The sequence below is a fragment of the Biomphalaria glabrata genome, chromosome 2 (assembly GCF_947242115.1).
Source record: "Biomphalaria glabrata chromosome 2, xgBioGlab47.1, whole genome shotgun sequence".
Lineage (NCBI taxonomy): Eukaryota > Metazoa > Mollusca > Gastropoda > Planorbidae > Biomphalaria > Biomphalaria glabrata.
Window position 1 is genome coordinate 64,226,010 of NC_074712.1, and position 26,341 is coordinate 64,252,350.

At 36.2% G+C, this 26,341-nt stretch overlaps 1 protein-coding gene across 1 annotated transcript in view; it reads right to left on the reverse strand.

The window, feature by feature from the left end:
* Window positions 1–18,603, reverse strand: part of LOC106062698 (inhibitor of nuclear factor kappa-B kinase subunit alpha-like) — a 30,977-nt gene extending 12,374 nt beyond the window's left edge. Inside the window, exons 1-11 of the mRNA XM_056021960.1 lie at window positions 18,093–18,603; window positions 15,473–15,594; window positions 14,956–15,171; window positions 13,842–14,003; window positions 12,307–12,396; window positions 11,063–11,187; window positions 8,688–8,792; window positions 8,440–8,581; window positions 5,656–5,847; window positions 5,115–5,243; window positions 2,839–2,930 (exon numbers count right to left, since the gene is read on the reverse strand). Coding sequence (XP_055877935.1) covers window positions 2,839–2,930; window positions 5,115–5,243; window positions 5,656–5,847; window positions 8,440–8,581; window positions 8,688–8,792; window positions 11,063–11,187; window positions 12,307–12,396; window positions 13,842–14,003; window positions 14,956–15,171; window positions 15,473–15,562 — 1,343 coding nt within the window. The 5' untranslated portion in view covers window positions 15,563–15,594; window positions 18,093–18,603. The remainder of the gene's footprint in view (window positions 1–2,838; window positions 2,931–5,114; window positions 5,244–5,655; window positions 5,848–8,439; window positions 8,582–8,687; window positions 8,793–11,062; window positions 11,188–12,306; window positions 12,397–13,841; window positions 14,004–14,955; window positions 15,172–15,472; window positions 15,595–18,092) is intronic.
* Between the last annotated feature and the right edge of the window lie 7,738 nt (window positions 18,604–26,341).

Sequence of the window (26,341 nt, forward strand, 5' to 3'; positions counted from 1 at the left end):
GACATGTGATGTGAAATATTTAAAAATTCCCTTAAATGTTATAACAAATGAATTTTATATTAGTAAAATTTTAAATTTAGACACACTTCAGGACAGAAAGACTAAAAAGTAAAGTAGCAATAAAATATAAAATGCTCAGTCCTTAGTAACAAATACAAAAATGGTTCCAGGTCATTTCATACTCTGATCAAATAAATAATTATTGTAAAAAGTAGGAAATTATCAAAGCCTTAACAACACAATTACACAATAACGAAGAAAAAAATATTTAATAGGGAATGAAGTGACTGGGGGATGAAATGACACAAAATAATAAGATACTCAGAAAGACACAAAGGTAAAGGCCTCCTAGAACAATTTGGTACAAGTCCTTTCCCTAGTGTTAGAGCATAAACTTCTTGTCTAAATTACCAAGAAAACCAATGTTTTTTTGTTTTGTTTTTTTTAAAAATGATTTACATGTTTCGGATGTTCCTTCAGAGTTGAAGATAGTTTACTTCCTAGTCCAAACCTCCAGCAGGACGACGGGGGATGGGAGCGGGCAGGGTTTGAACCCTCGACAAATCCCAACGACAGTCCAGGGCGCAAACCGCACGACCAGGCAGCCATCTCTTAAAAGAGTTTAAGTCTCTGATTAACATGTATGATTTGATGAATACATGGACATAATAATCTTCCCTTTTGAAGGAACGTCTGTATTTTTTAAGTTATAGTAAGAAACCTACATCTTAGTTTAGTTCAAATCCATCAAAGAGAGAAAAAGTAAGTTCACAAGTAAGACTTATAAATAACTTTGTGATCATAGACTAGCGGTGTCAATTTATTGGCATATTTTGACAAGCTAAAAAATGTTAAAAAACATCAGTATTTGACGAAATCAATTACTAGTTAAAGAGGATCAAAAGGTTAATAAATGAGAAATGGACGAGCTCTCATCCAAATCACAAGAAAGATGATGCTTACTATAAGCTATCACGACAAGACCAACGTCTAATCTTTCGACTCAGGACCGGACACAACAGAATGCGACAACACATGTACCGGAAGCTCAAAATTGGAACCAGTGAAATCTGCCCATGTGGAGTATCACCAGAGAATGCCGACCACGTCCTCCAAAACTGCTCTCTCTACCAAGAGGCCCGTATAAGACATTGGCCCCAAATCACCCCAATAGAAAGAAAACTATATGGAGAGCTCCCTGATTTGGAAACCACTGCACAGTTCATCTCATGTATTGGTCTAGTCATATGAACACTCCAACATAACAATGAGAACGATGAAGAAGAAGACAAAATCAATTACTAGTTGAAGAGGATCAAAAGGTGAATACACCCTGGACGAGCCTCAAAGAGAACACATTGAATCAAAAGGTGAATACACCCTGGACGAGCCTCAAAGAGAACACATTGAATCAAAAGGTGAATACACCCTGGACGAGCCTCAAAGAGAACACATTGAATCAAAAGGTGAATACACTCTGGACGAGCCTCAAAGAGAACACATTGAATCAAAAGGTGAATACACCCTGGACGAGCCTCAAAGAGAACACATTGAATCAAAAGGTGAATACACCCTGGACGAGCCTCAAAGAGACCACCTGACATTCTCTGTCTTTCAAAACAGCTAGCAATCTCACAATTACAGACAACACAGCACATACATTTCAAACCTTAAGGGAACCTACAGATAAAAACTTAAATAAACCCTAGCAAATAAACAGCTTTGGCTCCAAAAGTGTGATACAAATAAAAAGGTCCAAGAAGGGTCTGCAGAGCTATGTGAAATGCTGCACCATTTCTTAATTTAAATACAAAATCTTATTAATATAACTATTCTTCTTCTTCTTCTTCTTCTAGCCAGCTTTATTGCTGCTGAGCTGTGAGCTCTTTTGCAGACTGTGCCAAGGAAAAAAAGTGTGCTGTTTTCTTCAGTTGTTCAGCACTGCCATACAGGGTGTTGGTTATGTTGGGCTGTAGTGGAAGTAGGGTCTGCCTAAGGTGGATTAGGGAGGGGCATTCAAAGAGGATATGGTTTACGATTTCAAAGGGGTGGGCGCAATGTCTGCAAAGGGGTAGTTGTGTGGAGTTTATTTTGTTCAGGTGGTAATTTAATAGTGGTGTGTGTCCTGTTCTTAGTTGGAAGATTGTAGATTGTTCTTTGCGGGGGAGGAAGTTAATACTGTCCAGTTTGTTAGGCGTAGCCATTTCTCTGTACATGGCTCTGCCTGTGTTTCCTGATGCCCATTGGTTGAGCCACTCCTCTTTGTGATTGTTGACTAACATTGACCTTAGGGTGAGGTAGTTAACAGGTCTCATAATTATTGCATGGAATTATAAAGCAATCAAGCAACCACAGGATTTGCTTTAACTACTTAAATAGTATTTAATTACAATATCCATGTTCACCATCTTTTTCAACCACTAATTTTACCAACTTTAAAATCACCATGCATTGAAACCATTCCACATTCATATCCTGCCGCATACTGACCATAACATTTGGGAAGCGTGGTCAAGAGGCTAAGTATGCTTGAACATGGCTTGGCTTGGATACCTACGAAGGGGGCTAGAGGTTTGACACCCCCGACTCGAGCAGAGTTGTGTTTACTGAGCGCCTAAATGCAGCACGGAAAAACCTTCTCCCAGATACCTCTAACCCCCCACTGGTCCCCAAATGAGATTGGAACATGCTATAAGCATGAAAGTAGCGCTATAAAAGCTATAATTTATTTTATTGGTATAGCTTCTTGAAAAATTGCATCACAAATTTCAAACATAATGTCAACTATTTTGTCATTTAAACATTGTTTCTTTATCAAGTTGTGAGGCTATGACTTACAGGGCTGCTCTGTGCGCTATAACAAGCCTTTTATAATCTTGGTTCACATCTGTACACCAGTAGACAGCCTGAGCCCAAGCTTTGCGATGATCCTGGTTAGAAATAAAGAAAAAAGTATTATGCAGGAAATAATTTCTACTTCTTGAAAACAACAATTGAGATGAATCACATACAATCTTTACTGAAGTAGTTTGAGCTTTTAATACAAAATGCTTGGTAGTCAAGATTTTTTAACTTCTCCCAACAATCTTTGATTCCCATTTGAGAAAGTATTTGTTTTAACTGGAATTTGAAGTCTAGACCCTTTGGTTTGGAAGCTTGAAACTGAGGTTGTGAAGTCTCAGGCTAATCTGCAAGGATCTCAGAAGAGGTTTGGCCTGAAGATGTGAGACAGTGATCATTATTTAAACATGCCCAACTGACCACAAATCAAACCCACTGTCTTTAGTGAGTCCTAGTATTGTCTAAGGCTAAGGGAGTATTCCTAAGCCTAAGCCTAATTCCAGAGCCCTGTAGGCAGGGGCTACGCATGCCAAGAGATGCGATGACATGGAGGCCAATACGAGGAAATCACAAACAGGGACATCACACTTTCATGGAGGACCTCTGAACAGTGGACACCAGGTGGGAAGAGGGATCTGACATTGCCAGTGACAGATCTTTATGGAAACAGGGGCACAGTAGTAAGACTACTTCTATCTGGCATACTCCTGCTGCCACCTGACACCAAATTGTTACATAACTAAAAAACAAACATGAATTAATTTTCTAAAAAAATTTAGATTTCAATTTGGCTTTACACAACAAAATAAGATGGTAGTAAATAATTGCTCCCCCTATGGTAGAGTGCTGCTGTTGAATTTGAAGATCCGTTCGTGTGGAGTTTCATTAGTAGAAGTACACAGTAATGATCGAATTGAGTGAAGTGCCTGGGGCAACACAGATTCCCACTGTGATAGTTCCAACTTCCCTGAGTCCAATGCTAATAAAATAGCCTGCCACAATGTTTTATTCAGCTTTTCTATTTGCCCATTTCCTTTGGCATTATAGGGCGTTGTCCTGCTAGTGGCTATGCCCTTAGAATGTAGATATTCTGTAGTTTCTGTGGACATAAATGATGTGCCACGATCAGAGTGGATGTAACTGGGTGTTCCAAAGAGGAAAAATAACTGGTCGAAGCACTTTATTACTGTCTTAGATGTCATATCAGGACAGGGAAAAGCGAATGGAAACTGCGAATATTCGTCAATCATTGTTAACAAATACTTGTTGCGAGTAGCTGATGGCAAAGGACCTTTAAAGTCAACACTTATTCTTTCAAACGGCTGTGTGGCCTTGATGAGCGTACCTGCAAATTCCTTATAGAATTGCGGTTTAATTCTATTGCAGGTTCTGCATTGTTGAATGGTCTGTCTGACCTCTTCAACCGAGAAGGGTAAGTTCTTTGACCTGACATAATGTAGAAGTCTAGTGACACCTGGATGACACAGGTAGTCATGGTACGTCTTCAGGCTACTTTGTTTCGTCATGGTTGCACAGTGCCCTCTAGACAAGGTGTCTGCTGCTGTGTTGGCGTTCCCAGGTCTATACTGTATATCAAACTTGAAGCTTGCTAGTTCCAATTTCCACCTTTGTATCTAGAACAGAGTATTTAGAACAGGTAGAAATATACTGATATAAGGATGGAGACACAAAGTTGCATAGCAGGTCAAACTGTTCGCTTTCACTAGCCCCTACCTTCGTTGCGAATCTGTCAAAACAAGAAATCCAATGTTTCCATGTAACTGAAGCATTAGTTGAACTAGGATCAGCATCCAGTCTATTGGGACGCAAAAACTTGTCCATTTAAGAATGGTTGTATTGAAATAAATTGTAATATACTAAGTCAATTCATAACCTTAGAAACAAGGCTTTATTTCAATAAAACACGACTGATACACACAATAACACAGTACAGACTGGTCACGATTCACAGACTACGATAATGCGAACACGATTACAAATACTAGCACGATTACAAGCACGGGTAACACACAAGTTCATTTAACGATCACTCCAATGACCAACAGATGTTTTTATGTTTGTTTTTAAAACAGATAAGAACATTATTAAATTCCAAACTGTTAGTCAGAAATTCATGAAGAAATTATGAGACAGAAAGTACCTACGATACAAAACATATTTAGATCATTGAGAGAAAACAATGTGTTCTTAAGATGGTTAGGAAAGTTGGCAGCGGGTCATTATCATGACTATCTGACTACTATTACACTTACTTTAGTTGGAAGCAGAGTCATAGGTTCCTTAGCGATAGCCTGAACTTGCGGTGGAAGTTTCTTGCCATGCTTTGGTGGTAATTGTAAGGGAGCTAATCTAAATAAGAAAACAATTATGTCCTCAGAGGCCTGAAAAAAAAAATGTGGATATTGTGATCTGTTGATGACTTCAAGATCAGGCGAGTCGTATACAGCTGATCGAACAGACACTCAAAACACATGATAAGAAGTTCTCCCTTTAAAATTTATTTCTTGTTTATTTCTACACAAAGGAAAATGCCATGTTAATGACTCTAATCTTAACTCTAGCTTTCCTTTCCTTTTAGTCTCTAACCCAAACTTGTAATTTCCTGTTCAATCCTAGAAACTCTTTTGGTTTCAAGATTACTAACCACAAAATAAATATTCCTATGTATTCTAATAATAAAAAGAAATTAATATTTCCTGTCAGCTTTAATCATTTGGGTCATAGTCATATTTATTTTCTTAAGTAAGTAATTAGTGCACATGGAGTAATTAGTGGTATGAATTAAAGACTTACGTGATCATTCCATCCATCTAGTGCAAAGTTGTTGGGTTCAAGCTTTGTTCCATTGGCCAGCAGAATGAGTTGCTGCTCTGGAGGTATGTTTAACTCGACACTTATAGCTTTCTGTACTTCTTGTATGGTGTGGGTCTCATTGATTGGGAAGGACAAGACTGTATTCATCTCCACATAGAGTATACGTATTAGCTACAATAAAATATAGGACAAGACTGTATTCATCTCCACATAGAGTATACGTATTAGCTACAATAAAATATAGGACAAGACTGTATTCATCTCCACATAGAGTATACGTATTAGCTACAATAAAATATAGGACAAGACTGTATTCATCTCCACATAGAATATACGTATTAGCTACAATAAAATATAGGACAAGACTGTATTCATCTCCACATAGAGAATATGTATTAGCTACAATAAAATATGGGCAAGACTGTATTCATCTCCACATAAAGTATACGTATTAGCTACAATAAAATATAGGACAAGACTGTATTCATCTCCACATAGAGAATATGTATTAGCTACAATAAAATATGGGCAAAAATGTATTAATCTCCACATAGAGTATATGTATTAGCTACAATAAAATATTGGACAAGACTGTATTCATCTCCACATAGAGTATACGTATTAGCTACAATAAAATGTAGGACAAGACTGTTTTCATCTCCACATAGAGTTTACGTATTAGCTACAATAAAATGTAGGACAAGACTGTTTTCATCTCCACATAGAGTATACATATTAGCTACAATAAAATATAGGACAAGACTGTATTCATCTCCACATAGAGTATATGTATTAGCTGCAATAAAATATAGGACAAGCCTGTTTTCATCCCCACATAGAGTATACATATTAGCTACAATAAAATATAGGACAAGACTGTATTCATCTCCACATAGAGTATACATATGAGCTACAATAAAATATAGGACAAGACTGTATTCGTCTCTACATAGAGAATACGTATTAGCTACAATAAAATATAGGACAAGACTGTATTCGTCTCTACATAGAGAATACCTATTAGCTACAATAAAATATAGGACAAGACCGTATTCATCTCCACATAGAAAATATGTATTAGCTACAATAAAATATAGGACAAGACCGTATTCATCTCCACATAGAGTATACGTATTAGCTACAATAAAATATAGGACAAGACAGTATTCATCTCTACATAGAGTATACGTATTAGCTACAATAAAATGTAGGACAAGACCGTATTCATCTCCACATAGAAAATATGTATTAGCTACAATAAAATATAGGACAAGACCGTATTCATCTCCACATAGAGTATACGTATTAGCTACAATAAAATATAGGACAAGACAGTATTCATCTCTACATATAAAATATATCTTAACTACAAAAATAATTAAGACAAAGAAGTGTCTGCATGTTGAAGAGGTGAATAGTATGAAACTTTAAACAGACTTTATAACATAAATATTTAAATGCATTAAAAAATACACTTTCATTTCTTTTGGCTGTAAATATACAATGTTATACTTCAACCAGTTTCAAACTCCTTCATTCGTCCACCCAAATAACATTTTATTCACAAACTGAAACCAAAACTTTTATTCACTAAACTCAAATCACAACTTTATCCACACACACTAACTGCAACTGTATTTCATCACTCAAAGCAATTGTTCTTTCATACAGTTAAATCACAACTTTGTTACAACATTCAAATCACAAACTCAAATCATAACTTTATTCATACACACAAACCGCAACTGTATTCATACACACAAAGCAAACCTTTATTCATATGCTCAAATCACAACTTTAATAATGCACACAAGCATATGAATACAAATTGTATTATTTATTATTATTCTTTGAAGAAATGTCTGTAGCATCTTTGTTCATACACACAAATGACAGATACAAGTACTGGCACATTTTCTTAAAATGTTTACATTCTTACAAATTATTTTTTTAAAAATTGTTTGTTAGCAAATTTTAAAGAATGGACCTCATTCACCAATAGTAAACAAACACCATTTCTTCCATACAAATTACGTAGTCCATTAAGGCTGTCACGTGATACGTTTTTTTCCATTGTTTTATCAATATTATCACGTGACTAAATGTTGTTTGCTTACGATTGGTGAATGAGGTCCATTATGATAAATGTTTCTTGGTTGTTTAAAATTGCTATTTCTATGATTTTCATTGTTTCCATTTGCTTTCATTATTAAATAAAATACATTTAAATACAATTTTATTTATTTTATATATTATTTTGTTTCCAGTGCTAGCAATAAACCACAAGCCATCTACACCCAGCACTTGATGTGATGTTAGTGAGCTGATGGTTTGTTGCTTTTTAAGATTAATATACGTTTGGATAGGACTTGAACCTGCATCAGACTCTTACTTGCTTGTGTAGGTCATGTACAAATGACAGGCTCAATAGAATTTAAAAAAAAATCAACTTCTATATCTAAATCTAGATTCTAGTCTAAATTGAAATGTAGATTTATAAAGTTTTTGAAGAAACTATTGTATTACATGTGAAGAAGCCTGCAGGACTTCGTAGTAAGGGGGAGGTAAGGCAAAAGTTGAAAATGACACTGAAAACATTTGCAGACGCACATGGGAAGGAAAAAACGGGAACAAAAATGATGTAAAGGACTAGCTGGTGAAGAGGGAAGGGAAAAGGAACAAAATTGTGTGGACTGAATGGGAAATAAGAAGTAAAATGTAAAACTCTTTTTAGATTTCTTCACTTTCATTCCCTCTTCTCACCTTGAGTTCTGTAAATATTTCCAACAAGCAAAAACACTTTGGTCTTTCAATCCCTTTGATATTAATGATTCCTCCCCCTCTGGCCTTGGGATCCCACCTCAACATCAGTCTTAGCCATTGTTCAAAGTAGTCTTGTAAAACCCTGTAGAAAAGGTAGTACTAGCTTTACTTAATTTACATGGGTGATGAACCTATATAAAAATAAACTATAACAAACCTCAATAGCAAACTACCAATTCAAAACTTACTTGCAAAGACGGTTGTTTGGAAGTTTTTTAGAGAACTTGATTTCCTTGTTCTCATCATAAGTAGCATTGATATCATCAGGAGACTTTTTGCATACAACATTGTGCCTAGAGGAGAGATAGAATACATTAATATCATCAGGAGACTTCTTGCAGACAACATTGTGCCTGGAGGAGAGATAGAATACATTAATATCATCAGGAGACTTCTTGCAGACAACATTGTGCCTGGAGGAGAGATAGAATACATTAATATCATCAGGAGACTTCTTGCATACAACATTGTGACTGGAGGAGAGATAGAATACATTAATATCATCAGGAGACTTTTTGCATACAACATTGTGCCTGGAGGAGAGATAGAGTAGATGCCATTATTGATTTTTCTTCTAGACTTCTTAAATCAATCTTAGTCCATGGAGAGAGGTTGCTTAATCACCACTGGCCAAGCAAGAGGCAGTGTGACACGAATGACTGTAAAAATGTTAAAGGTCAGTTGGATTTATGAGTTGAGGTGTTTTCTGTTGTTAGTTTTACATTTCTGATGTTTCTTCAGATTGAAAGATTATTATATCCAGCAAGACGGCAATGGCAGCTGGCAGGGTTCGAATGAGGGACCACCAAGACAACAGTCCTGAGAGCATATCACATGACCAGGCAGCCATATTTTAGGAATGAGTGGAGAGAGTGAAGGCTTTGAAATGAAAAGAGGAGAATATTATCCATACCTACAAAGGGACTAAAGCTACAGTGAGCATTCACAAAAAGTATGATGCAGAAAAGTTTAAAACTCAAGGGAGAGATTTAGTAATCAAACACTGAACTGATTAGCCTAATCATCAAACACTGAACTAATTAGCCTAATCATCAAACACTGAACTGATTAGCCTAATCATCAAACACTGAACTAATTAGCCTAATCATCAAACACTGAACTAATTAGCCTAATCATCAAACACTGAACTAATTAGCCTAATCATCAAACACTGAACTAATTAGCCTAATCATCAAACACTGAACTAATTAGCCTAATCATCAAACACTGAACTAATTAGCCAAATCATCAAACACTGAACTAATTAGCCTAATCATCAAACACTGAACTAATTAGCCTAATCATCAAACACTGAACTAATTAGCCTAATCATCAAACACTGAACTAATTAGCCTAATCATCAAACACTGAACTAATTAGCCTAACTCAGTTGTCTGGGAAAAATTATTTAGGTTGGTATCTTTTTTATATTCCATTGCTTAGAATATTGTTATAAACCTGGTGGTGGAACAGATGGGGGTTGTGGTGTGTGTGTAGTCAGCCGACGCAAATCGCCCCAGGCCAACGGTTGACGAGCGGTCAACCGTGATGAGCTACGACGGTCAACCGAGACGAACTAACAACATGAAGGTTCGAGAACAGAGCTCAGGAGCGTCCCAGAATGGTCGAGCAACGTTCTGCCTGGTTCTAGAAGGCCAGCAGGGACCCTATATAAAGAGCGAAGGTATCAGAGACGAGTCAGTTACAACTTCCTGATCTACGGTTCGTTACTACGGCTCAGTACAAGTCCGAGACGAGACAGAGACCAGTGCAAGAGTTGATACACCGGCATGGTTATTAACTTGAGAGATATTTGTACAGACTTTACGTGCTGCCAATTGTACAATATTGGCTGTTATTTTATTGACATTAAACTATTACGTTATTTGGAGCCCTGAGTTGTCAAGTTCTTGAAGTTGGTGGTGCAAGGTGCAGTTTGCAGAGAGCCTGGATAGTGAGATTCGTAACAATATATAGAATAATTATTGTGTGGTTTAATATGAGTCTTAAGTACTTTAATACTTACTATTTGAAATTACAGAGAAAGTGGAGATGGATTGGTCACACCCTTAGAAAAGATACCAACAACAGAGCTAGGCAGGCCTTAGAGTGGAACCCCCAGGGCACAAGGCATAGAGGAAGACCAAAAAGAATATGGCCACACGGTGTACTAGCTGAAAGAACAGGAAAGAGCTGGAAAGCCATTAAAAAACTAGCAAGGAGATGGCTTGTTTTACTGAGGCCTATTTCCATGAGGAATGCAAAGGAAAGATGATGATGATTTGAAATTAGAACTTACATATATTTTTTATATTTTTTACATATATTTTTGCATAGTCAGATTTGTTGAGGTTATGCTTTTCTTAGAATGGCATTTGATTGAAAACAAAAATTACTAAGATAAAATTACATAAGAATGTAAACTTTCCTGCCTAGATTCTGCTGATGGGCAGTTCTGAATATATAGTGAACTAAGCCAATTCTGCTACAAATTTATATGCAACCACTCTCTCAAAAGTCAAAGACTATTTCATAAAGAGTTTTGAATGAATCAATAACTTACCATTCAACTGGTGGCAACGTGGGTAAGAATGGCCTAAACCCGGCAATACATTCAAATACTAAACTTCCAAAGGACCAATAGTCTACAGTTTTTGTGTACGGTTTGGAGACAAATAACTCTGGAGCCTAGAATAAAAAAAAATATAGTTTTGTCAGTTAGAGAAGAAATTTTCGAAATAAATAGAATCTAAACATTATCCTTCATAGTTGTAGTTTAACAAAATTAGCTCTATGCTATCATGTTATATTTTATGTACCAATTAACATTTAGTTTTTCAAAAGGTTTTCTACATGCTTTAACAGCAAACTTGGGTTTCTGCACATCTGACAAATTATGCCATGTCATACCCATAATCCCTCAATGGTTACAGCACATTCAGCATCCATAATCATGTTTTACATGTTTGGGACATTCTTTCAGATTTGAAAATGATTACATCCTAGCCAAAACCCCTTACAGTACAGCAGGGGATGGCAAAAGGCAGGGATTCAAACCTGGGACCATTGAAACTATCCAATGACAGTCCAGAGAACATATCATATGACCAGACAGCCATTCTATCTATTCCTTATTATATTTGTGACATTTATGGGTCAGAGGTGAATATGAGCATTTTTCTGTGATGTCTTTAGGTATAAAAGATATGCAACTTAAGTGAATTAAATTTAAAAAAAATATATAGCCTCCAAAATGATTCACCCTCAGCAAACATCAGCAGTACAGCCTAGCATTTGTATAGATCTAGCACTTTAATTAGCTAGAATCAAAATTGTGTTTAGAGTAGTGCTATTTATAAGCCCAGATATATGAACCAGGCTGTTGATGCAAAATATGTAATCCATAGGTTTGTATAGGTGTGTGATGAGCTATATTGATTTTTTTTTGGTATGTGAATTTATCAATAAATTCCTTTCAAATAAAGTTATTAAATATATGTATACACAATATAAAATAGATATATATAAACAATATTTTAAAAAATTAACACCGTGATAAACACATAAAAATATTTATAAACAGTATTTTCTGTAGCCATTATAGTTAAATGTTTATAGCAATACTATTTCATGTATCATAAGGCATAAACAAATACCACATCTAGATTATGTGGAATATTTCTACAAATGGCTATACATAAACAAATACTAAATCTAGGCTATATTAAAAATGTCTTAAAAATGTGTGATAAAATAAAGTGGTTTTCCAGTCACCATAGTAACCAGAATCAGAACTGAATAACTTACTAGGTACTGCATAGTTCCAACATATGAGTTACAGATGCTGTTGACATCCAATTCTTTGGCATAACCCAGGTCAATAACTTTGTAAAGAATCTAGGAAGAGAGTTAATGAGTCAGTGTAGGAATCATCCATTTCTATCACTCTCTACGCATAGCCATCCTATGGCTAGACTAAGGATGAAAGTGAATTCAATCTAAAAATTTTCAAAATCCTATTTACAGCCATGATCTAGAAAGAAAGGTATCTGGCTTCAGTCATAGAAGTGATTTATATCTTGGACTTTGAATAATAATTTGAATCAAAATTAAGACATACACATAACAGCAGGCATTGTAGTCTCTTAGATTGCTGTGCTTCATGTAGTGAATTGTAGAGCCATCACACTGAGACACGGTTGGTCAGGTTGTGGCTCAAGCACCAGAAAGAGGTGAAAGGTGAGGTATACACATGTGAATAGGTCTATGTTTGAAATGTGTTCATTCATTTAATGCCTAAAGGGCAGCCCTTGACACAACTAACCATAAGATTCTGATTACACTATTCTGTTGCTCATATACTGTTCTACATTTGTCTATAGATAAGAAGTATGTTTAGATGTTCATACCCTCCCACCTTGTTTTTTACATGTTTCGGATGTTCCTTCAGAGTTGAAGATAGTTTACTTCCTAGTCCAAACCTCCCGCAGGACGACGGGAGCGGGCAGGGTTTGAACCCCCGACCGTCGATAAATCCAAACGAAAGTCCAGCGCGCAAACCGCACGACCAGGCAGCCATCCTTGACTAATGTTAACCTGTACTATGCTGGTGTGCCCGATTGCAAAACCAAATGGCAGAAAATTTACAAAAGTGCTGCCAAGCTAGTCCTGTGCAGGTCATAATATGAGTCTTTATTATTAATTATAGCTTTTATTAAGTGCTCTTGTGAAAATTTAGTGGCTGCTGCATGATGATAGGAATAAAGTTTAAGGTGGCAAAACTTTGTCTCCTAGGGGCATTGTGGCTAAGTGATAAAGCACTTGACTTGACTTGAATCTTGATAATGATTGGAATTTTGAATTTAGGAATTTTAGGACGCCAAGCTCTAATGGGTTCCTGACATTAGTTAGAGGCGGTTGGTCACATGACACCCTTGTGAACTGTCAACCATAAAAAACGGATGACCTTTACATCATCTGCCCTAAATATCACAAGATCTGAAAGGGCCCCTTTACTTTTATTTTACTAAGGAATGAATCAAACCATGTTACACTAAAATCTACACATCATTGACACTACTTTCTTATTAGCCTTTTTTTCTGATGGCTTTATCATGCAGCAAGAGGAATGAAATTTAACATTATGTTAACATTAAACACATTTGTTGAGGAAAAGTAAAGGCGGTTGGTCGTTGTGCTGGCCCACAGAAACAGATAACCCTTACATCATCTGTCCCATAGATTGCAAGATCTAAGAGGGGTACTTTACTTTATTTATGTAGATTAAATAAGCCCATAATGTAGGCTGTATTAGCCCATAATGTATTGGAGAAAACAATTACCTTGTTCGGATCAAGTGGTTTCAGTACAATGTTTTCTGGTTTCAAGTCTCTATGAATGATTCGGTTACTGTGCAGATATTCTATGGCACTACCAACGCCACTAACCAACTGTAGAATCTCAGACTCTTTCAAACCAAAACAATTTTCTGGACGATTTAAAACCTGAAAAGAATTTCATCATATTGAGATTTTATTGAAGTGTTGTTGTTTTTTTTTACTTATGGGTAAAGAAAACAGAATCCATGTAAACAAATGAGTTAAAAAATTAGTTAACAATCCATGACCCAAAAAAAATATTTTATAAAACATAATTTTCTGAAGATTACAAACATGTTATTTCTTTTAGTTTTCTAGTATGAATTAGATCAATGAACAGTTAGGGTGACTATCCAGTCAAAGCCCAAGCAATAAAACTTTTTTTTTGGTACGAGTTTGTGACATAATGTATGTACTTCACCAATCAGTTGTACCTCTATATGTACATTGCTTTCAGCATGGGCTGCCAATGCTTTGATAAATGTGATAATATAAATGGAAAATGATCAGATTTTGCTTTATAGTAACATTTTGAACCTACACTAGTTTTCTGCTTATATTTTGTTGAGGTTACAATCGATAGACTTATAGCTTATCACTGCATTTTTATATTATTAACAATCATTACATACTTTGGAGTGGGGGAATAGTGGCTGAGTGGTATAGGGCTTGGATTCTAAACCAAAGGAATCTCAAATTTGAATCTCAGTGAATACTGGGACTTTGAGTATTGGAATTTTAAGAGTCCACCAAACTCTATTAGATATCTAAATTAGTTGTGGAAAAGTAAAAGAGGTTTGTCAATGTGTGGGCAAAATGAAACAGATTACCTTTACATTATCCTCCCCATAGAAATCAAGGTCTGATTAAAATTTTTTTTTTTTTTTTTACATATTTTTGGTGGAAGAGCATTTAAAATTGTTAAATAATAAGCACAAAAACAAATGCTACAGACATTCACTTAAGTTTTAAATGGGGCTTCCAGACCCAATTGTTTAATCTCCAAACCTAAAATTCAACATTCTCGAAAGATCTCATCCTTCACAGTGCTAAAATCAAATAATAAAACGAAACATACTTTTCTAAGGTCACCACCTTCACAATATTCCATGGCTAAAATGGGTAATTCTCCCGATCTAGGCATAAGCTGCTGCGGTAATTTAACGGATCTAATCACATTGTCATGATTCAGCCGACTCATAATATACACTTCCATTCGCCATCTATCTGATGTTTTATCTGGCAAGTCATCTTTGTGACGACAAGTCTTGATTGCTATTTTCTCTTCTGTCTTCTGTAAACAGAAAAATCGTTTATTAGAAACTAAGTTCAGGTTTGAAAAATATTAAAATTATATCAATTAATTAATTATTTATGCAAATATCATAACGCTACAAAATGTTCACACGAGGAATGACACAATATAAAATGATTCCCCTTGTATTAAGAAGATCTCCATTAGATCTAGAACTACAGGAATGACATATATCTTTATATTTATTGAGATAAGATTGAGATAAGTATAGATGTGTGTACATATATACAAAATTAAACTATTTAATTAATAGTAATTGACAATAAACTATTTATTTAACCTCATTTTGCCAAAGAGTTATGCAGCCAAAGGCACCTTGACCTAAAAGTTGTTTCTGTATCCATTTCCCTTCATCTCCCCCCTCTGCCATAATGCCTCGCAGTTCTTGTGCTAACAGCTGGTCTGAAGAATTTTCGAAAAGGCGTATTAGTGCTACTATCATAGAAGTATAAGAAGAAAATTGTATTTTTCATATTCAATTAAATAAATTATGTTTTTCTAAGCATATTAAATTCCTGCCATTGATTTGCAAAGTACATTTGTTATATACAAACTTACATTTGGACAAATGTGCCCTTTTACATTACATTTATAACCCATATTTTAAAATTTATTAGGTTAACATGAACATGTGAATAGTATAACAATGGTTTTTAAGGAAAGTTTATAAATGGAACAATTTTTATTAAAAGAAGAATAGTTAAGCTTTTTAAAACAACTTTGAGAATATGTGAAAAATGAGCTACTTTAGCAGCACAATTTTGATTTTTGTGGTTCTTTCAGGACCCCATAATGACCTCTGTAAAAAAAAGCAAGTTAATACAGTGCAGACATATAATGAGATCCCCAGGGCTGGCAAAGACTTTTCTGCAGAGATCAGTACCAGGGAAAAGAAGGAGAGTCCGACAAAGGAAGAGAAAAGGAAGAGATGGAAGGACATCGTTAAGGACAGGCCTGGCAAAAGACAGAAATGGAGAAAGATGGGAACAGATCAAATGAGGAGCCCCAAAGATCCAACAGATTAAGGGACAGGTAAAATTCTTCCATATCATAATTTATGATTATTCCAACCTCGAGCAGAAATTTTATTTGAATTAAACCTTAGACATAGAAATAGATAAAAATATTTTTTTTTAAAAAGTAAAAGCATGATGGTATGTGGCTATAATGTCTGTAGGCAATTGTTTTTGCTGGTGCTCTGTTGTTTTTACATATTAGTGGTTCTAAATCTAGGTCTAGTGACACACATTTGGAATATTCAATAATTTTAACAACAAAAACCTGATTTGTATTATAATTAAATAAACAAATTCTTTCAATATAATAATAATAACAATAAATCCCAAATTTTATCATAAAGTAAAAAAAGACCTTGTGATCTATAGGGGGGATCATGTAAAGGTCATCTGTTTCTGTGGCCCATGGTTAACAAGGGTGTCATGTGGCCAGCACAACGACAAATCGCCTTTACTTTACCCCAACCAATGTCAGGTACCTATTTGAACTGGGTGGGTTCTTGGCGCCCAAAGATCCTGAAATTAAAAAAAATCCCAGTCTTCACCAGGATTCAAACCCAGGATCCCCGGTTAGGAAGCCAAGCGCTTATGTGTTACCTTATTTCATAAGAAAAAAAGACTTTGTGAAACATGTTTTTCTTTGTCACACCACCAATCAAAAACAAACATGAATCCAAAAAAAGTGGTGTCTCAAGTGTCCAATTTTCTCTTTCTATAGACTATACAATTATATTATTATTATTATAGCTTTTATATAGTGCTACTTTCATGCTTATAGCATGCTCAGAGCGCTTTTGGTCCAATCTCATTTGTGGACCAGTGGGGGGGGGGGAGGGGGTATCTAGGAGTTGGTTTTCCGTGCTGCCTTTAGGCGCTCAGTAAACACAACCTGAGTCGGGTGTCGAACCTCGAGCCCCCTTCTAGGTAGCCAAGCCAAGCCAAGTTCAAGCACACTTGGCCTCTCGACCACGCTTCCCTGATTTGTTTTTGAAAAAAAAAAAAGAGTATTTACTAGTTATTAAACCATGTTGGGATTCATTATATACTAAGTTTTGTCACAGACCTATATACTGTTGCTCACAAGGTAAGCAATTCTATGAAAGTATAAAACAATATTAAACAAGGATTTAGAAAATGACAGAAACTGTTTTCTCAGCATAAGTTGGACTTCTTTGTTTCACTCACTGCCGTTTCCCAAAGGACTTTAATTTTTTTCGCTACATCCTGGAGATGGTCAGTTATTGATAATTTTCATTCAAAGGTGACACTTGCTGTTAGGCGCTTCAGCGTCGTCTAATGGTAACACTCAAATTCATCCAATAACACCGAACAATCAATAAAAAGTTAATCGACACTGATATTGAATGTTGAACAAGATGTTTATTAATTACGATGAAGGGAACCGTCGAAGTCTGTTTTCCTCAGCTGATATTTCGTTCTATCTAACACCCATACTTGTTTTTACTAGTCACGTCATTGTCTCTAAGTCAAAATCAAAACTTCCCCTATTCCCAAAACAAATAACGAATTCCTAATTGTGCCATAAGAGTGCTTAAAAGATACTGAATGAACACTTAACTGACTGATCTTTCCTTGTTATGTGCACACTTTTTCTTTTTATAGTTTTTAGACATACATCACAACTGTTCAATGGGATATGTGGATAAGTACCCATAAACTCTTGGCTACCTATCAAGGGGCTCGAGTTAAATTCTTGACTCCAGCTGAGCTTTGTTTGATGAGCACCTAAAGGCAGCACAGAAACCTTCTCATCGATACCCACCCAATGGAGATTGGACCATAGTACACTGAGCATGTTATTAAAGCATGGAAATTGTGCTCTACAAAAGCAATTTAAGAAAACATTATGTCTATGATAGTCACCTGATAGTGTCTATCTAGAATAGATCTAGATCATCTAGTAGATGTTATGTGACAATAACACAGTCACTTTCTCATTAAGTTAACCAGTGTTGAGATTCCTTTTGAGTTTGAGACTTGATTTGATACTTACAAACTAAGCAGGGCAGCAGTGTTATATTAAACTTATTGAGTTGAGAAACTTCTAGATTCTACCATATTTTATATTATATAAATAATACTAATTTTCAATTTCACCCAACTCCCAAGCAATGAAGCATCAGCAACGAAAGTTCAAGCCCAACGCCAACACTCAACGCCCCAAAAGTTATAGTACAGAATGAAAAGATATTAAGTTTAAGATATACTATAGATGTAAGAACAGAGTAGAATATGAATTAAGTTATTATTTTCAGGGTATTTAAGAGTCTAAATCCACATTCTAAATCTAGATAGTATCTATAGTATAGATCTAAATAATCTAATATTCTAGATTAATGATTCTTTTACTCAAGCAAGTGCCAGGAACTTAAAAATAAACACACATCTAATCTAAACTTACAAACGTAGAGAGATAGCACTGCCCTATATAGATATATATAATTACATAGAAATTTATATATATAGGTAGGCCTATGTGAAGTAAATAGATACTCTAGTAGCGTAGAAATATCTAGATACACATCTTTCATGTAGATGTTGTAGGCCTACCTACATGTTACATGTAGTACTGGAACTTTTGTCTACAGTTAGATCTTAGATCTAGAACTATCTAGTTCTATTTATTTCGCAGATTTTTTTTCGCTCTTTAATATAGTAGAGGACAGCAGCATTTGCAAAACTCTCTGGAAAGACAAAGGCACAGCCCTATACACAAAATCAGACTGATGCTCTTCTTGGTCACGGCCAAATTCTTGTATGCTTGCAAATCTTGGACGCTAAATGCAGAACTAGAAAGACTGATCCTAGCAACAGAAATGAGATGGTATAAAAGAACCCTTATCTTATCTTATCTTATATAATACAGATATCACCTACTAATTTAAGACCGCGTCACAAACTGTAAAAAAAAAAAAAAAAGGCAAACTAAAACTTTATGGCCATATCACAAGGTCTCGGGGCTCGCAAAAGACTTTCCTTCAGGGAACAGTACCAGAAAAAAAAAGAAGAGAAAGACAAAGAAAGCGATGGTCGTTGAAAGAGATTATATCCAAGCAAAAGACAGGAATGGAGAAAGACGGTCGACAGCTCATGTGTGGTTCACCACAGACTAGGCTTCACTTAGTCTTCACTTGGTAAGTTTGTGCATAATTTTGTATTGATCATCCCCCCCCCTTTTTTTTTTTTTTACTGAAAAAAAAATCTAGGCTAACGATTAAATCGTAGATTTATATCTTCTGCTGCATGGGAAACACAGCAGCTTTGTCAAGAATAGCAATAGGAATAGGAGAAACTACTGTCCCAAAATGAATTAAACGTTTTTGGTACACGTTTTCATCAGCTACAAAGAAACAAACAAAAGACACGCAAAAAATAAGCTTGCACCGGTAGTTCAAAATTAACTACTCCATATGTTGTTGGTGACTTATATGACACCGGTCACAAAAGAAACAGACTCATGCAGAACTCATTTGTTTCCTTAGCTTTCAACTTTCCGATGTAAACTGCATATATAATGTATAAGTGAAGCTGTGGTATGAACGCACTTTGTATGCTTGTAATATACTAGCATTACCCACCGACTACGCCCGTTGATTTGTTCCCAGGCTTTATAATGTTTCTTTGGTCATGGACACACACCCCTCCCTTTTTTTCTTACTTATACTTGCACCGGCTTGTAAATTCGAGTATCCCTTTTCACCCCTTCCCCTTAACAAATAGTCTTGTTTACATTTGTGACCATTTTTCTGCTTTTCAGTTCTTATTTTGAAATAGGCACTTTCAGGGCGGACTGGGTGTTAAATTCGGCCCGGGCGTTTCTATACAACCCGGCTCACAAATTGTATATCATATGATGGACATCCAATGCTATGTCTGTCTATCTGTCCTCAAAATCATTCTGTTAAGTTAGATGGATGTATCGATAACTGAACGCATGCATACAATGAACTCTTCATCGTTTTAAGAAATATAGTAGACCTTATGTTGACATTAATCGCTAAAAGTGTGGGCCATAAAAGTCTGAAGCCACTAGTAGCACTGTCTGCGGATGTAGACTATTACATTATTTCGGAGAATGTGTTAGATTAAATTAGCATTACACTGTACAGTCGTAATTGTTTTTTAAACGTTCAATGATCAATGTCTCGCTTTTATTTTAAAATCTATCTTAATTTTTGGACTTTTAATTCAAAAGCATCACAATGCATCGTTTTCTTATGGATTCTTATTTCATGTTCGCAAGAACCAAACCTGAAGCGATCGTTACGGAAGGTTTCATCATCACCATCTTTCCTTTGTGCTCCTAATGGAACATAGGGCCTCAGTAAAAACACGTTCCTCGTTGATCATAGAGCCTCAGTGAAAACACGTTCCTGGTTGAACATAGGGCCTCAGTAAAAACACGTTCCTCAAGGAACTAGTGGGCCTCAGTAAAAACACGTTCCTCGTAGAACATAAGGCCTTAGTAAAAACACGTTCCTCATGGAACTATAAGGACTCAGCAAAAACACGCCACTCTCCATGGTCTCTTGCTAGTTTTTTAATGGCTTTCCAGCTCTTTCCTGCCCTCTTGGCTTCATCTACTGCGTGTCCACGTTCTTTTTGGTCTTCCTCTGCGTCTTGTTCCCTGGGGGTTCCACTCTAAGGCCTGTCTAGCTCTGTTGTTGGTATCTTTTCTAAGGGTGTGACCAATCCATCAACACTTCCTCTCTAAGATCTGCACTTCTATATTTTTCAATCCACTCATCTCCCACAGTTTGGTGTTTTTTACTTTGTCATACCAGTGTATTTTCAAGATATTTCTCAGACATCTGTTGATGAATGTTTGTACTTTTTTTTTGTTGCTTCAGTTGTTCTCCATGTTTCAGAACCATATGGTAAATGGTAAGACCGCCTTGAGATTAAACATTCTTATTTTAGTCTTGTTAGAGATGTGAGGAGATTTCCAGGTTGGTTTTAGGTGTGTAAATGTCTGGCGCGCTATACTTGGCCCATATAAAATAATAATAATAATAATAATAATAATAATCTTTATTATCCGTAAGGAAATTTGTCTTACAATTTGTGCATTACACCAAACAAAAAACATTATAACTATAAGAAACCAAAGTGTACATTCACACCAGACGCACTCATAATTTACATGTGACAAAGTTTATACCAGATTGTTCTTATTTAATGATTTGATTGCCAGGGGAACAAAAGAGTGTTTGTGTCTGTTTGTCTTTGCTATCGGTGTCTTGTATCTCTTTTGTGATGGTAAAATCACAAAATCCTGACACAAAGGGTGATTCTTTATTTCGAGGATCTTGTTAGCAAATGGATGCATTAAAGAAGCAGGTTAGTGATGCCAGTTTTTTTTTACATCTTTCAAGGATGCTTAGAGCCCACAATAAAATGAAATTGTTTTCTCTGGTGCTACAATTCTTTGTGCCACCTTTCGCTGGAAATCGTTTTTTTTTTATATGAAAAAGCGAATTTGTTGATTAAGAATATAGAAGAATCTGGGCTATGGAAAGACCAGGTGGTTACATCTGAAGCCTTTGGTGGAGAGACTATTTAAACTATATCCTGCTAAGAAATCATATTTCTTTTCACAAGAGAAGTGTCCCACCATAATCAAAAGCTTCTTTGAAAATCCGTGTGATGAACTGTAGCTGCATTTTGTACATTTTGTATTGCGGCAATACTCCATGCAGAAGTTCTTTTTATTTAGGGACAGAATGTCAGTACTCTTGAAGTTTCCTGCCATTGACGAATTGGTTCAGAAATGCAAGAAAAGAAGCAATACTCCATGCAGAAGTTTCTTTTTATTGAGGGACAGAATGTCAGTACTCTTGAGGTATCCTGCCATTGGTTCTGAAATGCAACAAGAGAAACATGCCAACTTGAAAATGTTTCTCCTCAAAGAAGTACGCATGCGACTTGCTATTTGGACGACACGCGTAGTTAGTAACAGTGATTTAGCAGCGACTATCCTTAACTTTTACCAAAATTGTGCCAAGTACCGGCTATTTCAGAGAGTGAATTGGCCTACTTGACAAGATGGATCGCCCAGAAAGATGATCTATCTTGGAAAACGTTTCAGAAAGCTTGTAATTATTTAATAACAATAATAATAATAATAATAATCTTTATTGGCTGCCTGGTCGTGCGGTTTGCACGCTGGACTGTCGTTCGGACTTATCGATGGTCCCAGGTTCAAACCCTGCCCGCTCCCATCCCCCGCCGTCCTGCGGGAGGTTTGGACTAGGACGTAATTATCTTCAACTCTGAAGGAACATCCGAAATAAGTAAAACATTTTACAAACATATTGTCCGTATGGAAATTTGTCTTACAATTTGTGCATTACACCAAACAAAAAACATTATAACTATACATGTTTGTGTACACTGTGCGTAAATTGTGCGTATGTACATTGTCATGTTGTTGTGACACGGTTACTATGTGTGGTCAACCGTGACACACGGTCACGTGTTGGGTACCTGGGAGTTAAGCGTGACCTCCGTGACGAAGGCGCCGAGTTAAGGGACTTGAGGGAAGTCACGAGTGTGTTGTAAACAAGAAGAAGGAAGTCATCTAGTGGAGTTGTTTTGTATATAATGATAGCCTTGTACATATGTTACTATTAAATACTTTACAATTAAAGGCACCTTACAATTAAAGGAACTTGTTTCTTCACACATGTATTGTAATCACGTCTAAGTTGTTGAAATATTGCTAAAAAAATCTAAGCCTGTTCTTTTTACTTTCCAGTGTGTACGCGCCCTAGCGTTAATGGACTGAAGTCGTCCACTTCGCAACGTAATTATGTTAGAGCGAGTGGAGGTTGTCTTTCATATTTTTTTGCTGACTTTGCTGAGTCCTCTTTGGTGAAAAAAGTTAGGATTGTGTGTGTGTGTGGTTTTTAACGCTCCTTTTATAACACCGTCCAAGTGGCGCAACAGTTTGGACAACACTTTTTAATGAAGGTGTTAGAAGGGTATGGGACGTCCTAACGGTCGGAGGGCGTCTCCTACGATTCGGCGTGAACGTTACTTTGCAATGGGTGCCCGCCCATTGCGGGGTGGCCAGCCACGACTTGGCTGACCAGCTCGCGAAAACCGCGGTCGCAACGGCGCTCGAACATGATGAACCGTGCTCTTATCAAATGGCTGGGATTCTTCGGACAAGGGACGTGAGCTTTACCGGGCAATGAGTAGACCAGACAAAAGAGATGCATGGTGGCAACCGAATCGTGCGGAACAGGCGGTCCTAGCCCAGTTCCGGGTCGGACACTGTCCAATTGGTGCTTACCTCGGAATGGTGGAAGGAGAATTACGAGACACGGTGTCGCCATTGCATGGAGGACGACGAAACAATAGACCACATTCTTTACGAATGCAGAGTTCTGCACGAAGGACGATTGGGACAAGGATTAGATAAAGAGAGATAACTGGTTCATGGCCGACACAGAGGCTGTCCTTGTACGGGGACAAGGCGACCTTAAGACTCACTGCTCGCTTCCTTTCGCGTGCTCTAAGGGAGTAATTCCCAGGATGTTTTTCGCTGTTTCTGAATCGGACAACACCTTGCGACAGGACAGATTTTAGGCCGATTTGACCTGTTGCTCCAACAGGGCTCTCGCCTGGCAGTGGCCCCGGAATTTACATTTAGTATATCACCATCAGTCATGGCTGTTGTCACAGGCTTTTAAAGATGGAGGATTTATAAAGTTAACCTATTTTATGTATCGAACGATGGGCGCAACTTTAATTAACCCACTGACACCTATTGCGTTTGAGTTGCTATGCATGTTGTATAACAAATGTTGATCTAATTAATAGTAATAGCATATTACTGTCTGTCATGGCTTTTAAAGATGTAGGGCTTAAAGAGTTAACATATTTTAGAAAGTAGGCAGTATCTGAATGGATGTTACCATGAGCGTTTTTTATTAATGTATTTTTTTAAAATGTATTTTTTAAAAATTAAAGTTGAAAGCCCTGAATTCGAACTCGAGAGCTCAAGCAATAAGCTCAACACAATAACCACCGTGCCAGCGAATCGCTTATGAAAATAAAAGGTTTTATAGTTTTCTATTTTTAGCTTCCAACTAAAGCGACGACCTACAAAGTATAAAGGGGATTAAATGCTAGTTCAACTTATACCACCACACCAGTCAAGTATAATTACTCTCCCTTGTTCAGTACCAATAGTTTATTATTTTATTGGTTAATTTGTTTTTGGTTTTTAAATTTTGTGTTGTCAGGTAAAAGAAATGATTGTGCAAAATTCAGCTTTGAACCCAGTATGGGTGTGGGAGAAATAATGTGTACAAACGTTTTAACAGACAGAGTGAGTTGATATCAGCTTTCTAATTTAAAAAAATATTTGTAATAGAAACACACATAAACAAGGAAGTGTCATAGATATGACAATACGAACAAATGCCATACAATTCACATAAACATACAATCTTATCTTATCTTATATAATACAGACGTTACTTCAAAAAAGAAGATGATTACGTCCTACGCGTCATGCATTTAGTCATGCATATTAACCAAGGACTTAAATTCTGCCAAGTCACTGGTTTTCCTGGCTAGCTCAGGCAACCCATTCCATGCTCTAATAGCACTAGGGAAGAAGGAGTATTTGTACAAATTTGTCCTAGCATATGGGACGAGGAATGTGCCTTTATCTTTGTGTCTTTCAGAGTATTTTATTAAATTTTGTTTTTGTATTTGAAGATTATGGTTCAGTGTTTTATGTATGATTGCTACTTTACTTTTGAGCCTTCTGTCCTGAAGGCTTTCTAAATTTAGTGATTTTACTAAAGGTGTTACTCTAGTCAAATGTGAATATTCGTTTGTTATGAATCTCACTGCTCTATTTTGTGTCTGTTCCAGTTTCTTAATGTTTTCTTGAGTTGAGGGGTCCCAAACGGAGGATGCATATTCTATTATTGGCCTAACCAAGGTTAAGTAACATTTTAGTTTTATGTTCTTATTTGATTTATAGAAATTTCTTTTAATAAATCCTAATGCTTTGTTTGATTTTTTTGTAGTTTCATCAATATGTGGATTCCATGATAGTTTTTCATTTATTATAACACCTAGGTATTTTGCGTTTTTAGTCTGTGATACTGGTTTGCCATGAATAAGATAAGTGGAATTAATTTGTTTTAGTTTTTTTGTTACTCTTAACAACTGACATTTTTCTGGGTGGAAAGACATGCTCCAATTTGATTCCCATTTCTGTAATTCATCTAATTCTCTTTGTAAAATATCTGTGTCTTGTGTTGTTTTTATTGTTCTATATATTATGCAATCGTCTGCAAATAATCTGACTTTTGTTCCTGAACTAATGCAATTTGGTAAATCATTTATGTAAATTAAAAATAGTAGTGGACCCAAGACTGTACCTTGAGGTACACCTGAGTTTACTGTTATCGGTGTTGATTTAGAGCCATTTATTATTACAGTTTGTTCTCTCCCTATCAGAAAGTCTTTAATCCACTGATGCAGTGGACCATTAATGCCGAAATATTTTAATTTTTTAAGTAAACTATGGTGGTGAACTTTGTCAAAAGCCTTAGAAAAATCTAGTAAGATAGCATCTATTTGTTCACTATTATCTAAACCTTTTGAAAAATCATCAATTAGTCCTATTAGTTGTGTTTCACATGATCTATATTTCCTAAAGCCATGTTGGTATGGTGTGAGGACATTATGTTTGTCTAAGTGGTTTATGATGTTGCTACATATTATGTGTTCTAGGATTTTACATGTGATGCTGGTAAGTGATACTGGTCTGTAGTTCCCTGGGTCAGATTTTTCTCCTTTTTTAAATAGGGGGGTGACATTAGCTTCTTTCCAGTCCTTTGGTACTCTGCCCTGGTTAAGTGAAGCCTGAAAGAGTATTTTGAACACTGGGGCTAGCTCATTACTTAGTTCTTTGAGTAATCTAGCTGGAATACCATCAGGTCCAGAAGCTTTATTTGGTTTGGTGTTGGCTAATAGTTTTTGAATTCCATTTTCTTGTACTACTATATCTTCTATGTTGTCTACTTGGTTCAAATTCAGTAATATGTCTTTGTCTCCTGGGGCTGAGAATGCTGATGCAAAGT